This window comes from Sceloporus undulatus, chromosome 2 (assembly GCF_019175285.1).
Source record: "Sceloporus undulatus isolate JIND9_A2432 ecotype Alabama chromosome 2, SceUnd_v1.1, whole genome shotgun sequence".
In the NCBI taxonomy this organism is placed as follows: Eukaryota; Metazoa; Chordata; class Lepidosauria; order Squamata; family Phrynosomatidae; genus Sceloporus; species Sceloporus undulatus.
The window spans coordinates 138250704-138267304 of NC_056523.1; the positions used below are offsets into that span (position 1 = coordinate 138250704).

Here is a 16601-nt window from a genome sequence, read left to right on the forward strand (position 1 = left end):
TTGGGCCCTGTCTGAATGCTCAAGAATGACAGCTTCCACCAGTGCTTTCTAAGCATACACAATAAATTAACTTCTTTTGTAACCTCCCACCTCCATTGACTGGTTCATCAGGATTCCTAGCTTTCAGAGGGGTTTATCACAGGGGGAACAATTGGAAGTGTAAACGGGATTTATCCTGTGAAAACTGTGCATTTGCAATTAAGATTTTCACATGATGTCATGAATAGAGTACCATTATCCCGGGAATATCCCACAAAAATCATGCAATTGTGATAAAGTTTTTCACATGACATCATGATCAAAAGCAATTAAAGCACCCTTAAACCAGGAATAACCAGGCAATAAACAGCAACAAATCATTCACAGGAAAATAACATAAATGATTTGTTGCTGTTTATTGCCTGGTTATTCCCAGGATAATGACTGCTGTGTGTGAAAATCTTAATTGCGATTCAATAGTAATTGCGTGATTTTCACAGGATAGACCCCATTTAAACTTCCAATTTTCCTCCATATGATAAACTACAATGGCGGCATAACAGAGATAGCTAACAGAAAGCACACTTACGGTTTTCCTCATTGACAAGCCCATAGCCGACTTCATAAGCTGTGATCACCCCATTAGTCTCAGCAGGCTCAGCCCAGCTCAGCTGTGTCACTGTGGAGGAGACTACGTTGAAAGCCAAACGTCCAGGCTCACTAGGAACTATGAAGGGTAAAAAAACACAATAACTATTTGTTAGGAGCAGCCACACTGTATACAGCAAATGCAGTGGAAACCATGAAAATAGCAACTGCACTGGATGTAGGTTGGTAAAATCTCAATGTAAACTTAATGCAGTTATTTTAAAACCCATAAAAGTTGATGACCTAATAATTAACCAAGTGTTTCTGGGGGTTTTCAGTGTGTCAGTCATTAAAGAGATCAAAGCTTGGAAATTTCTTTCTTCTTATGATTCAGTGAAGTAGGTGCCATTTTAATACTAGACTGGAGTTGGGTATAGTTACATAGGGGACAAAATGATGACTTGAGCCCCCAAATAAGAATTAAAATTTTCCTTCATTTCCCAAATTTCTAGCATTCCAGTCATGTAAAACATCAGTTGAGCATTTAGAAATACAGTTCAGGCATGCAAAGAAAAGGAGAAGGCAAAGTTACCAAAAGAATGCCAACACAGCAGACTTAAGATTTCTAGGTGTGAATGATTTTCATTGCTTCACTCTCTGCAATGCTAGAAAGTTGAGGAATTAATGAAAATTTAATTTGAGGGCAAAATTCTTATTTGAGGAAGAGCAATGCCATCATTTTGTCTGCCCCCCCCCCAGCTAAATCCTCAATTGGTTCTTGCAGATGCTGATGCTGCTGATCACCTCCTTTGTTGATGCTGGAATGTGCTAACATACCTTCCTCCAGTGTGCGGCAGTGCACCACTTCAGAGTAAAGCCCCTCACCCAGGGCATTGTAAGCACAGGATTGCATCTCATAATCACAGTAGGGGTACAGGTTAGTCAATTCTGCAGATGGCACTTTAGAATCAAGCAGATGGGCCTCCGATTCAGGGTCTCCTTGGATCCAGTATTTCACCTGCAGCCCAATAAGAAGCCCTTCCTTAAATAACGAAGAAGCTGTTGTATGATCAGAAATTTTCCTTCATTGAGAGATACTCCCGCTTTAAAACACAGGCTTTATCCACACTGCACTTCAGAGCATCCACCTGCTCATAAACCTCTGAAGAGCTAACAGATTGCTACACCAGAGTTTTACAAATTGCGCTTGAGACTGTTTTTCTTTCTCTGTAAAGTGGGGAACCACTGCAGATTTAGGGGGAAATCCTGTTTGATCAATGCAGTAGTGTAACTAGGGTGGGCATCCCTTGATGCAGTAATTCATGATGTCACCCACCCACCCCACACACACACACTGACCTTCTCCCAGTCTAATCCACACAAAACCCTTAGTAATTAATGTTGCTTGTAAATCATAATTCTCATATATTACTGAATATAATAGTGATAGTTATGACACACATCTAGCAAAATTAAAATGGAAGGAGACAAGCTGCTCAACCCTGTTCAGAACCTGTGATTCTTAGATTACTCTAAATGGAATGCCCAACCTGACCATGTCATTGGGCATGGCATTTGGAGACAATCAGTGAACGCAAGTGGTCAGGATGCCGCCATGCCAGTTGCTTTCCTCACTGGCCCTTCCCTGTAAAGGATTACCAATGGGTGCAGGTGCTTCTGAATGGGAGCCACACCTCCCCCCTATTCACAAGTGCTACTGGCCCCTGCCCAAGAAAAGACAACCATGGCTCACTGGTAGGAACAGATATTTGGCTAGGGTGGGAGAAATTTGGCAAAGAGGTGGCAAGGAGCAAATGCCATGTTATGCTTGAGAGCCCACCAAAAGTACTGTCTGGAGATTAACACTCCAGCTATGATACAGCACAAGTGGAGAGCTACAGCAACCAGCACTGAGATGGCAGTCCACAGAGAGTTAAGACCACACCAGGTCTCAATGGAGCCACTCTTGGATCTTGGCCTCAGATCAACCATGATTGTGCTTCTCTATTTGTAATAATATAAGCTTGCCAGTCCCTATGACTTGATTGTCCATACCTTATATCCTGCAGGTTTGCCAGGTGGAGGTAACCAGTTGAAGCGGATCTTCCTAGAGCTTAATGCTTGTGCATTTGGATTGAGGGGTGCTCCAAGTGTGCCTCTGGGAGACTGCTGAAGTTGACCTAAGCCTACTGCTGCTGGTATACCATCTACAGCTTCTGCAAGATGATGAAGTACAAGAGACCAAATCATATCTATAGGTCAATAATCACTTCAAAACAGAGAGGCATACAAGTTGAGCTCCAAAAGTACTCCTTCAACGCTATGGGTTTAAAAGTACTCCAGGTATATCACTCCCAAATCATGTCATCCTGGATGACTCAAGCCCACCCATATTTTAAAACTCCTATATACCTGTGGCTATCCACAAAAGCTCAAGCTAAAACAAATCAGTCTCAAAGGTGCTGCTTGATTCTTTCACTCTCCACCATGCTTTCCATTTTATGTTGAAACAGACTTAACATGGCTATCTCTTTTTTTAAAAAAATCTGATAAGAACACTGGGCAAAAAAGGATAGCTAACACCAGGTAGCACAATCAGACTCCTTAATCAATATAGGTCAAAGAAACTTGTAACGGTATACAGTTATTCTCACTTGTTTGTGTAGTGTTTAGTGTTTAATGGAAGTTTAGTTTTCACAGAAACAGCACTGTTTATGTAAGAAAGTTGTGTCTTCATAGGACAGGACTCTTAAATTTGCACCCCCAGACCTTTTTGGACCATAACACCCAGAAATTCTGACTCCTGGCTATGTTGAGTGGCAATTCAATAAGAAGTATATCTGAAAGTCAATGAGTGCTGTGGCAGCGTAAGGATCAGCAAATTTATTACGACATCAGTTTAATGGACTAGAATCCACTTCATCAGATGCAAGCAGTGTTGCCTTTCAGCACGTATCTATTTGTGGATTCCCTTTATTGTTTCTATACACTGCTCTGCAAATTGGAATAATAAAAAAAAAATTATTGGTACATGCACAGGACAGCATACTCAGCTGAAGACCTCAGTAAGACAAGAAAGGTAGTACTTGAACCAAACTTTCCTCTTCTCTCTGTTGCCTACACTAGACCAAGTAGATCAAGTACTAGATTCTAGAGAGGGGGTCAGCTGCTGTTCACTGAATGTATCAGCTTTCTTGTCCTAACATGGACTACAAATTTGATATTGTCCAGAGATTTTCAAACTTTTGGACATTACAGCACAGTAGGCAAATACAGAGGGATCAAAATGATGCTTGCCATCAGAAATGGATGATGCTCACCTGGATCAGCAATGGTCACCATGGTCTGTGGATATTTGCCAACCTTTGCACCAAACCTGGGGTTGAACAGATCTACTGCAAACTGCTTCAGCTGCCGATTGTGAAGAAGAGCATCTATCTCTGTCAGCTCCAGCAATTTCACCTGCACTTCCTTTCGCTTCTCCCCAGGTAGGAAGACCAAGTCACCCTCTGCAAAATCATAATCCTTAGGAAGAAAGAGAACGGGAAGCTGAACAGTGTATTGGTGCAATACAAATATTTTCAACATCTTCTCCAACTATTTTTTTTTATTTTAAGGAAACATTTATATCCCACCTTATGGAAGGATACAATGTTAAACATTGCCAACATTAAAAACTGAAGACTATCTGTTGAGGCCAGTCATGATTATCTTCAGCTGATGATTTTGTTTAATACTATAAGCTCAAGATCATGCATTCTGTGTTAGCTACTTGGTGAAATAACTTCCATACTTATATATCTGAACTAATGACAGTTATATATTTGAACTAATAACAGACCAAGTAGAAATAAAAAGCCAATGGAAACAATACACTGAAGAACTATATAAAAGAGATGACAGGGTGATAGATTCATTCAAGGAAGATGAAGTGGAATTTGCACTCAGATCACTTGGGAGAAATAAATCACCAGAAACAGATAGCATACCAATAAAGCCATCTAAGCTACAGCCAACTAAAATCTATCAGCAAATATAGAAAATAAAAGAATGGACCACAGATTGGAAATGCTCAATATACATTCCAGTCCCCAAGAAAGTCACCTGGAGTCCCAATATTGGAGGGGAAGGTAGGATATAAATGAATAAAATAATAATAGTTACAACAACAACTTTCATAGTCCTTACTTTGCCTTCCTGGGCAGTGAGATCTCGTGTCCTGTAGGTTATCTGGGACTTCCCATTGTCCAATATCTCACGAACAACAGGGATCTTAGCCAGCTTGTCAAAGCGGCTATACGAATATTCTGGCTGCAGGAAGCTGATGATGCTGTTGGCTAAAGGGAGACATAGGTTGTCATCATCATCATCACCCCTACTCCCACCACTGTTGTCCACTGTACAAACACAGTGTTACATAAACTAGCATACAATAAAATAAACTAGCATAAAATGTTGATCTGTTGTGACCATTTGAATTGTAACAGGATGAAACCCACATTTCAAAGGTAGCCAGTGCTGAAACATGTATCACATTAGGAGCACTGGGATTGTAGAGAGTGTACAGATGGTACAGAAAGTAACAGACATTTCTAAGTGGTTTATGCTATGCCAGCAAACCAACTCTAATATGAGGATATGATAGAATGATGTGGTACATGGGATGAGAGTAAAAGAAGCTTCACCTCAAGTAGTTCACATGGCACGTCCATGGCTCAAATGAGAGCAAATTTTCACTAAAACAGAAATTATTAAGGTATAGGTATGCCATGAGATCATGAGGTTAGATGAAAAATTGTCCAGAATTGTTGTTTGTTTCTTAAGTTAGGAGGGCTGGGGGCTTTGGCATGCTGGCCCAGCATGCTGAGGGAACACAGGGGTGAATGTGGCTCCCAACCCCTCTGCAATTACCCATACCTGCTTTACTGAAAATTTTGGGGCCAGAGGGGTGTTCCAAGTGCTTGTTACAGCAGCAAGGACTTTCTTTATGAAAACTGGCCAAGATTAATGTGTTGGTACTGGATAGACTGTGAAGAGGGCGGAAAATATTCACAACCCTTTGTGTACCATCATGTTGCTTACACATTTACCTTGCTCTTTTATTATGGTGATGTTCACCAGTCTGCGCCCAATCTCTGCAGTTCCCACAGGTACATCGGTAGCCTCCACCTGCAGCTGCTTTTCATCATCATCCTCTTCCCTGATGAAGAGAGGAACCCGGACATCCACAAGCTCCACACCTTCCTGAAACTCTACTAGGCCATTGGCATCTGGATGGAAGCATAGCAAAGAAAGCAAGAAGGTAAGATAGAAAGTAACTTTAGAGGGTGGAACAACTCTTTATAAAACTCCCAGCTTTCACTCAAAGCAGTAGTAAACCTGTTTCTGGCTGAATCTACATGATGGGTGTATCACTCCTCTACTGTGTAATTTCCTGCCAGTTTGACCCCTTTACTGCCACTTGTTTTAATCCAAACTGAAATCAGTTTGGAAAGTCACATGGGACTCCCATTGCATAGTCACATTGGTACAAGGGAGTATTTTCTACTGTGTGCACATGTTCCCCATACTGGATTATGTACAGTCACACAACTACAGCAGTTGGAAGGACTGTGGAGTTTTTTTTCCCTAAATGCATGAGCATACTAGCATAATCAAATACCCTTTCTCTATTTCTGTTTTTCTGACCGCTCACTTGCCTTCCCATTAGATCAGTGCCTATCAGGGCAGTTAGCTCAGCCCTCATGTGTGTTGCCTCTGCCCACTCTAATTTGCTGCCTCATCTTTAAAATTTGATTCCCAGGACAGTAGTTGTAGGACTGATGGCATATGGTGCAATCGTATATAGATCTACTCAAATGTAAGTCCTACTAAATTCAATAATACATGTCTATGGGAAGGCAAGGGCAAAACTGTCTCTCCCTGACAGGTTAGAGGAAGCAATATACTGAATGGGGAAATATTCCATCGTATTAGCAGCCCCCTCACCAGCTGCCTCACATGATGAGAACCTTAGCATAATCACACGGGTAATTTACTCCCACAGTGAGAACTAAGCAAAAGGCAGTACCTACCTTGATCAGCAATTACAGTATAGTAACCAGGGGCCACTTTCAGATCATTGAAAGCCTCTTGTGTGACATGCTTCTCTGTCACTTTCACAATCTCATTCTTAGCTGAGCGAGGAGCAGGGAGTACTGTATCCACAATTGTGTGATCCTGTCTGGAGAAAAGTAGGGGAAAGGGTGTTTTCTCTGCCTACTACTGTCATATTTCTCCTGGAAGATTAACCATGAGGCAATGCAGCCCTCAGATTGAAGAGGGTTGTCCACCCCAGAATCAGGCTATTAGCAAGGTATGTCCGCTTCTCACATAGACATACATTTTATTTTCAACCATTGGTTTGTAAAGTGGTGCTAGTTCACAAGCTTTTTCTTGCTTTCTGTAGCAAGAAAACCAACTTAAGGCTGCCTATCACCATTGCAAAAAGTAGCATGTGCAGCCTACTATTGTAACTATGAAGGGACATAGTAAAACAATTGCTGAAGAGACAGCATGGCTCTATGTAAAACCATTGTTGGCCAACTGCAGCTCCTGGCTGCATACTGCCACATGTTAGCAGTTATGTGTCTTCCCTTCAAACATTACAGCATTCATTGAGGGAAACTTGGCAGAAATATTGCAGACACAGGAGGGAATCTTTTGCTTTCATAGAAAGAATTGTCTGTATGTAGCCCTCAGTACCTTTTCAGAAATGCTATCATGTCACCAAGATGCAGTCAGCAGTAAGAAGCTGGTGGTAGGGAACATTACACTGGAGGAAGCAGATGAGGCAGTAGTATTGTTGTAAAAAGGATGTCATATTGTTTGAATGGAAGATGAAATCCCACACAGAATAAACATGAAATGGAAAGTACCTCTATTTATTCACCTGACTGCAAGACCAGAAAGTAATGTTTTTGCTTACCTTTTCCCAGAATTTGGCTGTAACCTGGAAAGAAAAAATTACATGCAAAATATTAATCACATTCTGAGGAGTAACAAGGAGCTTAGCTAGTTTAAGTATGTCTCAGTGGTGGAGGCTGCAGAAATGGTGTTCCTCCAGACATTGCTGGACTCAAATACTAATCAGCTCCCTTCTCAGCATAACCGATGGTGAGGGACATTGGGACTTGATGTCCAATAACATTGGAAGGAACACCTAATTCCCCAGACCCTGATATAAGGATGTATAAGGATGAGAACTCTAATCCTGCTACTCAATGCATTTTTCCTTGTAGCTGACTTTCTTTGACAAGTGCAAGAAGACGTCATCCTTTTAACACAAGGGTGCTCTTAAGACTCAGTCACACCTTATCCCTGATCCATTTACTCAAGTTTATCCATTGTCCTTGCTTAAAAAAAACAACATCTTCACAACTTGTTTGCATGACCGCTAGTAACCCCTCACCTCCACATACTCAAAGTCACTCACCTGAATTTTGTCTGCTGGAATTTGTGGGCACCTGGGATAGTTCTATAAACTTCATTCAGCTGTGGGAAGCAAGAATATATAATCAATTCAGACTGCCCAACATGTATCCAGTGATATGTAAAGAACATCTTCCCACCCCCTACTCCCATGTAGTATTCATGTAGCATTCCATGCTAAGGGCAGCCTTCAAGCCCCGGTTATTTTCAGCAGACCTATGCAAATTTTTTACCTTTACTCAGATTTGAGAAAAGGAAGGTTGCTCTCAGTGTGCTTCCCACACCTAGCCCCAAAGCAAACTTTACAGACAGACAGCATTATCCCCAGCTCCTTACATTCTCTTCCACCTCCTTCTGCAATTGCTCACATTCACGGCTATGTGGTTTTGCAAGGTTTGGTGTGAAGAGCCGGGCCAATCTGAGGGACAGGCCATATGGAACTGGAAGCAAGAGAACAAATTCATTAGGCTGCTCCATGGATTGTCAGCAAGAAGCAAAAGCATAGCAAATCCATTGCTAGAAATGTGCCCACATGGTGGCTGTTTAAATTTCACTTATGTTAAGTAGCTTAGCTACTTGCAAATTTCCAAGTGATTTATTTCATTGTGTAATTGTTCTGAACATGTGAACATCTTCAGTTATGCCCCTTGATTACAATTGATTACAGCCATTATAATTAAGCTGATTATACTAATGTAGATATATAATAAGAGGCAGTGTTACAGTATAGCAATAGACATTTCTCTGGAATGGCTGTATCAACTCGGAAGGCATATGGGAAGGGGGAACCTTTTATGAATTACTATCTGCTTTGTCAAAATCTCCTTCCACAGGAAAAAAAATAGCCATAAGAAAGAAGACTTGAAGACTATCAGTAAGTTCTTTTGTTGGAAGTAAGTTATGTTAGGCATGAGGAAGGATGCTAGCAAGCAGATCCCCACAGACATTCTTTAGGAGGGATATCAAGATTGCTCAACTATTTTTCCTTATCCTTGATGCGAAGGTGGATCTTGACACATGTCATCAAGAAAATCATCAGCCGTCACGATATTTTTTCATGTGTTTTGAACATATACTTTTCATTTTAAAAAATTGCTCACAAATGTGAAAAATACTTTTAAAATGTACAGAAACTCTCCTAACCTTGCCCAGTAGGGAGAATATTTTTGAAATGATAAATTCTTGCATTAAAGAAGGGAATCAGAAATAAGATTAACATCAGTATTCTGTGGTAGTAGTAATATAAGAAAATGTACCATGGGAGCACCTGCACATTAGAACTGAATCTAGAATCAGATTCTGAAGAAGCTAAAACTAGAATCAGATTCTGAAATGGGGTACCATTTCTTTACACCACTGTTGGCTTTGGAAACAGGCAACACTTCCCTCATCTTGTAATGCTGCCACTCACCCAGGTCCCCAGGATTGGGAGGTAAAGAAGAGAAATCTTGCTTGTGCACATTATTCTTTATTTTCCAGTGGACTGTGTCTCTGCCTTTCAAGTTACCGCTGCGCACCATAGGAGTATCCAAGTGATCTGAAGTCATGAGACTCTGCCTGAGCAGATAGTGATCCTCCTTGAAACCAACTGTACGACCTGCAGAGAAGGAAGTAAAGCTAGAATATATTCTACAATGGCCTGGTTCTAGCTCTAAATCTTTCATGTACCATAGACAAGAGTAAATGGAATAGAATGAGAAGATTTTGCTTCTCATCTGGCATAGTTTCCTAGTATTTTCCCAGGTGGGAGGTATTTATAGTTTGATAGGGCAGGAATCTACAAGACATAAGAGGGGCTTGGAGATGTCTCATCTACAGGGTCGTCATCAGCCAAAGTTGACTCGAGGGCAGTTAACAACAACAACAACGAAAAGGACTTCCATGGTTGCTCAACTTCTCTGCCATATTAGAGCACTGAAATCAGGACTCCAGCAGGAATAACTCCGGTTCCACATTTCTGAGATAGGCATAAATTTTGCCCTAGGCCTGGCCCTTATTATTTAGAGAGAAGGTGACCCAATGTAATGCATGTACTTTGACAGCAGGAGATCCTCAGTCTTCCTGATCTCTCAGGGTCCTAGGATTCTACCTCCAAAGAATAAAGAGCCCCAGGAAGCAAGATTACAAACAACCTTGTTTGTCTCCAAACATGGGTAGCTGTTGCTTTATAGGACTCAGGTTGAGAGCAGCTTATATTTAGTACATTCTATTTAGAGCAGTGTGTGTGCGTGCATGTGGTAGCTCCTTATATTCCTTATAATCCCAGCTGCAAATCATAATGCTTCTGAAGTATTAGAACCACCAATAATGGAGACCACATATAATTTCAAAAGACAGTACCTCGTGCACAACAGGGTAGCAGAGCCAGACAAGCCTAAATGGAAAGAAGAAAAAGAAAAATTATAAATGAAAGACCTTTTAACATAAAGATGCAAAAATGGACCAACATCTTCTCTTGCAACAACTCATGTGGGTAGCACAATACACAGTCCAAGAAGAAGAGATGGTCCATACAGATGCTGGCTACTACCACTAAACTGCTTCAACAAAAGAAAAAAAAAGGCATGATTTGCATGGCACAGGTGCTGCACTGTTAAAGAAACCCAGAATGTGGGTCAATATGCCATTGACTATGGTAGTGCCTTTACTACACAGACCAGGCCTTTCTTACAATACCTTCCCCACACCTTAATTCAGAGACGGAGAACCTTTGGGACCCATATGTTGTGGTTTATAACTTTCATCAGTCTCACTCACCAGAGACAATGTGAGAGTTTTAGGCCAAAGCATCCAGAGAACCAAAGTTTTCCTACACCTGCCTTAGATCTTAATTGCTGCTAAGCATGACCGCTGACACATTTTGGCAGTCTCACCTCCCACTTCACCAGAGTTGCCAGCCAACAGTGACAGCCAGGTACTGCTGTGCCAGGTAAGCTGGGAAGTTGCAGGTGGTTTCTCAGTTGTTTATTTGGGTGTTTTTGGCTAATGGTCTTTTCTCATTCTATTCCACTGTAAACCTCAGGTTTAGAATGCCTGCATGAACCAGTATCTGGGCATATACTGGACATGGCAATACTGATCCCATTCACACCACAGTTTCTACATCCATCACCAGTGAAAAGCAAATGGGGGGGGGGATCTTCAGGTGGTGGAAATAATGTTTACATGAGTTTCCTCTTATTCAAGCCGCTTAATCAATGTTTGCTGATGTTTATGCTCTAATGCTTACCTCCACTAAATCCAACTCATCCCTCCAACTAACATTCCAATGTTACATTTTGTTACCTAGCCATTACCTTGCAACAAGCACAGAACTTCCAACACAGCAACAACATAAGTCCCAGGAGAAGCATCAGCAAAATGAGCAAGGGGATAAGCCAAAGAAAGCTTCCTGGTGGGCACTCTGTAACAACAAATGTAAAACCTTGCTGGTGGAGACATAGAAATTAGAAACCAAATAAGATATAGGCAAAAAAGGGAGGACAAATGGGAGACAAGAGTGAAGTATCAATGAACTCTCTAAGATGCAGAATCTGAATTACAGATATTGGGATGGGGTATACAGCATGCAGCCCACAGGTCTTCTGTGAGGCACTTATGAGGCACTGCTGCTGACCGGGTTGCTTCTCTCAGTGATGCCTAAAGCAGCCAGGGTAGAGAAATTGTGTCCTTGATCAGGGCAGCTGGGGAAAGGAAGCTTGAGTGGGACTGTTTGGGGAAAAGTGTGGGACTATTTAAACTAAGCCTTCCTTCCTAGTGTTCTTGCCAGAATTGCTAGGATAGCAATAGCAATAGAATTTGCATGTATATACTGCTTCAGAGTGAACTTAAGCACTCTCTAAGTGGTTTACAACTTGTAAGCCAGTTGCCCCCAACAAGCTGGATGCTCATTTTACCAACCTATAAAAGGATCGAAGGCTGAGTCAACCTGGAGTCCCCTGGGATCCAACTCAAAACATTGTGATGAAGTGAGTAAACCAGGGGTCAGGCTTGGTTTATTCTTGGATGGGGACCCCCACAAAAAAAATATTGGGTGCTGTAAGCTATATTTCGGATGAAGACAATGACAAACTACTTCTTGGTACTGCCTCCCTTAGGCTGTTTTCCATACTGCACAATTAATGCAGTTTGACACCATTTTAACTGTCATGGGTCCATGCTATGTCATCCTGGGATTTGCAGTTTGTTGCCGCATCAGAGCTCTCTGACAGAGGTTGAATATACCATGAAACTAGAAATCCCAGAATTCCAAAGTATTGAGCCATGGCAGTTAAAGTGGTGTCAGACTGCATTAATTCTGTAGTGTAGATGCAGTCTTAGAAAACCCTATGAAATTCAACGTCATGAATTGTCAACAGACAATTTGAAGACACATACACACATACATCTGCTCCTCTACCAAATGTCTGTGTGCGGGAATGTGCAGATTCCAGAGAAGCCCGAATAAGACCCTTGGGAATGAAGTGGTTGCACACCCCTGCACAAGCACAACAGAGTTTCTGGTTATCATCAAAGTCCAGTTCACAGACGACACATTGTCTGGAAACTAAGGGATCAATCAAGCTGTGATTACTAAGGTATGCCTCAGAGGATCCCTGACTGCAAATGATTTGGGATAAAGAGAAAAGAGCTAGTTATAAAGAATGATATGCTAAATTCTCTCTCATTCCATTCAGTCAACTCTCCTCTTCGCTAGAAAATCACTCCTTACCTTTCTTCCTTTGTACAAAAACAGTGCCATTGTTTTCTGGGCTGGCATCCTCTATTTTGGCATAGCGGTAAATGCAGTCATCCTCTTCATCTTGGAAGGAACAAACTGTATTTATATCCTTCTCTGTAGATGCAAAGAAATTTGATATAGAGTTACCAATGTATTCTGGAAATGTCAAGGACCAAAGCTATTTTTCCTACTCAAAAGGAGCACTGTTCTGAAGTACTCTATGAAGGCCATTTCAAGCCTAGGGTTTCCTTAACTAGAATTGTCAAGAGATCATAATGAGTCAGCATAAAGCAACAGTGTCCAGAACCCTGAAGACAGCACCATACCTTAGCAACATACTACAGTGGCACTCTGTCCCCAACAAAGTGTGACATATGAAGCCTGTTCACACTTAGCAGTAAGCTGCATTAACTGAGGACTGGAACTCTTCCCCCGCTCCTTATCCCTTAAAAGAGCCTTTCCCTGTTAGCCTATATGGAAGCAAAAGACCATCTTCAGTGAAGAGAGAGTTTATTAAAATATTTGTGAGTGATTGTCACCAACTACATGATTAAGAGAGAGAAAGAGAAGAAGAGTTATGTGGGAGTGACGTAAAGTCTGAGAATACTTGTCTGTAGATGAGGAAACAACAAACCAAATATAAGGAAGTGTGATACCAGGAAAACCTAACTATAGATAACTGAAGTGTTCGACACTGGGGGATGGGGAGATTTTGTCACTGTATTGTTTTTAAAAAAACCTATTTAATTTGTGGTGTCTTTGGTTCATACCTGAACATCCTTAGAAAAAGGAATGGTCATAAGCCACGGTACCTTGCTGCAATTCGTCCACTAGTCGGATCCTAAAAGGGCAGTCTGAACATTTATTTCCCTTCTTCTCACCAGTTCCCCAAGCTTGGCACTGAACACAGGTTCGAAAATCTTCTCTGCATACCCGTGAAAAGCCCTATTCACAAGAGAGAGGACATCAGTCTATAAAGCATCCAAGACAAGCAGATGAAGAATGCTTGGCTTATTAATGAGCACCTGAGAGTAGTACATACAATTACCACATCTTATGGGAAAGAGAAAGGAAAAGGAGAGGAGACGGAGATTATCACACAGACAGAAAAGACAGTAACGTATCAAACATATGTGATACATAGGGCTAGTTACTCTGCCTATGAGCTACAGAGCAGGTTCTTGTTAACAAAGCCCTTTGAGTGGCAAATTATCAAGGATTCTTTCATTGTAGGATGTGGCTATGTTCATGCCTCACAACAAGCCATGGTACGACTTATGGAAATCTGGCTTGTTGTGATGTGTTACAGAGCCACAAACCACAACCTGAATTAATGGTTTGTGCTTGGCATGTTAAATCATAGCTTGTGATGCCAGAAATGGCAAACACATGTCCCTGTTTTGTTTCCCAAGATGTCTATCCTGACACAGGAAATGACAAAAGGAATGTGAGAGAAGCAAACTACAAATGTGCAAGAAAAGCCATGGGTTTGTGAGGATCATTTGTCATAGAATGCATGGCTTAAGGAACAAATGATGATTAAACAAAAATGATAGCTTACTGTGACATGGAAATGTGTTTTATGTATTCTTTAGCTGTTCTAAGGCTTTCTTGAAAATCTACTTTATCTCTTAGTAGATAAGAGTATTGTGGATTGCAGGAAGAGTCAATACAGAAAGGGGAAGTTTGAAAGCTAATAATGTATGCATGTGCAATTGCATTTATAATTACCTTGGTCTGTGTATAAATGCTTCTAGTGGAATGTATGGACCAAAGGCATAGCAAAGAGACAGTAAAGTTGTAGAGAGCGTAAATATGAGAACACACATAATAATCATTAGGACATTATGCATGAATTGTCTTAAGTTCTTGTAACAAGAAATAATACATTAAGAACACTGATCACTAAACAGTGGGTCATAAACAGTCACTGAATTAGTCTGATAGCTTACCAAGTCACTGATTTCGCAGGTGGGTCCAGTGAAGGGAGTGGGGTTATTACAGATGCACCTGCCACATTCACATCTCCCACGTCCATTGCAGATCATCTGCAAGAAATAGGGTTAAGTGTTGAATTTTCATCTTGTGATATCATTTTCATGTATTGCAAAATAATAAGCATGTACCTGAATTTAGTTGTGGATTTGTTTTCATGGCCAAGAGGGTAGGTAAAAAGGAGGGGGCAAATTCCTACCTAATCACGGATACTTTCCTTCTACTTAAAAAAACCCAAAACACTCACACTCTAGGAATAACAGACTATCTGAACAGTGATACTGTGACTGACTTGGATAGGTGGATTCAAAGAGACAATTCATAACAGCTACATCACAGGGGAGCAGAAGGTCAAATGCTGCCACATAGTCCATTCTCTGCTTCTAAGCTTGTAAAGATGTTGTCCAATCACTATTTCTAAGCATATGAAGATGCTTTAAGTCAGACCATTGTCTACTCAGATGAGCAACAGCTCTCTGAGGTTTCCCACACTGGTTGACTGAGAGCATTCATAATGGAGTATGGCTGGCGTTAAATTTTGAAATGCATAGTACAGCCAATCACCAAGTAGTGTCCTGGCTGGGTGTAAAACTCCGCTATTTCATTTACTTTGGACTTCCACTTCAACCATCAGGGAGGCTTTATGTAGTAGGGCATGGTCCTACTGCCAATTAGTGGCAAATGGGGAAGCAGAAGGTGCCCAGCCAATGTCCAACTGCAGCTGTCGAGCCAGAAGAAAAGAACAGCTATTGCATTTCCTGACCTCCATTGAGTACTGGTGGTCAGGGAGTACAATGGTTGGTCCTTTCTAGTGGCTATACAATTGCCTTCCTTCTGCAATATCCCAAAAAGTGCATACACTGGGGGGTTATGCCAGCATATGTCACCAGCAGGATTCCAGTCTATAGGTTCTGCTATATTTGCTCTGAAGTGACCTAGAATCTCGGCTGAACAGCTCTCCATGTGAGCCTTTTGAATATGAAGGATATGGTTTGTATTCTTACTTGTAACTCTAACTCTCAGAGGAAGGAGAAATTACTCACCCCATTGCTAGTAATGCAAGTTTCATTGCTTGTGGGACATTCACAGCCAGGTCCTTCCCAACCACTTTCACATGCGCACTGACCCATGTAGCAGCGTCCTCGGTCTGCAGAGAGTAAACAATGACAGCTGGCAGCCAGACTCAAACATCCTGAGCATTAGGATGCAGGTATAGGAAGGCAACTTTGATCTTCCATCAGCAGCCTCTTAAAAGAGCGTGAACAATTGCAGCCCTCTAGATGCTGTTAGATGCATTTGCCATCAGTTGCAGCTACATAGCCAGTGGTGAGGGATTATCGGAGCTGCAGTTCAATGTAAGTTGAAAAGCATTATGAGCTCCATCTAGTCTAGTATCTCCAGACTATTTATACTTGTGAAGCAACACTTCAGAAGCACTAGAGAGAATGTCACCCACAAGACAGATAGAAACCACCCCTCCGAGAACAGACACAGTCTCTTCCCGTCAACATCTCACTTACCATTACAGAGGAATCCAGATGTGCGGGGACATTGTAAGTTGTCAAATTCACAAAACTGTCCCTCAAAGCGCTGGGTCATATCTTCAGAATAGCACTGGCACTCCCCACACAAACATTCCCCACGGCCTGAACAAGGCTCTATATCTCCAGGTCTTATACAAGCTGCATTGTCAGTAGAGGAAGAGGTAGAGCAGTTACAGACTTCTCCACGCCTGTTATGGAGAGAAGAGTGCCAAACTAAGAAATGTACAGCTATATTAATTTATTTATGAGATTTATAGCCCACTTTTCTCCCAAAGTTTTATACAACATGAGGGGTGGGGGTGGGG

At 41.5% G+C, this 16601-nt stretch overlaps 1 protein-coding gene across 1 annotated transcript in view; it reads right to left on the bottom strand.

Annotated features, from left to right (window-relative positions):
- Positions 1 to 16601, bottom strand: part of ITGB4 (integrin subunit beta 4) — an 86626-nt gene that overhangs the window by 18182 nt on the left and 51843 nt on the right. Inside the window, exons 13-30 of the mRNA XM_042453704.1 lie at positions 16273 to 16484; positions 15796 to 15899; positions 14710 to 14805; positions 13570 to 13702; positions 12749 to 12871; positions 11334 to 11440; positions 10378 to 10411; positions 9449 to 9634; positions 8374 to 8477; positions 8042 to 8100; positions 7535 to 7558; positions 6642 to 6790; positions 5658 to 5837; positions 4756 to 4904; positions 3888 to 4092; positions 2623 to 2783; positions 1405 to 1585; positions 569 to 706 (exon numbers count right to left, since the gene is read on the bottom strand). Coding sequence (XP_042309638.1) covers positions 569 to 706; positions 1405 to 1585; positions 2623 to 2783; positions 3888 to 4092; positions 4756 to 4904; positions 5658 to 5837; positions 6642 to 6790; positions 7535 to 7558; positions 8042 to 8100; positions 8374 to 8477; positions 9449 to 9634; positions 10378 to 10411; positions 11334 to 11440; positions 12749 to 12871; positions 13570 to 13702; positions 14710 to 14805; positions 15796 to 15899; positions 16273 to 16484 — 2345 coding nt within the window. The remainder of the gene's footprint in view (positions 1 to 568; positions 707 to 1404; positions 1586 to 2622; positions 2784 to 3887; positions 4093 to 4755; positions 4905 to 5657; positions 5838 to 6641; positions 6791 to 7534; positions 7559 to 8041; positions 8101 to 8373; positions 8478 to 9448; positions 9635 to 10377; positions 10412 to 11333; positions 11441 to 12748; positions 12872 to 13569; positions 13703 to 14709; positions 14806 to 15795; positions 15900 to 16272; positions 16485 to 16601) is intronic.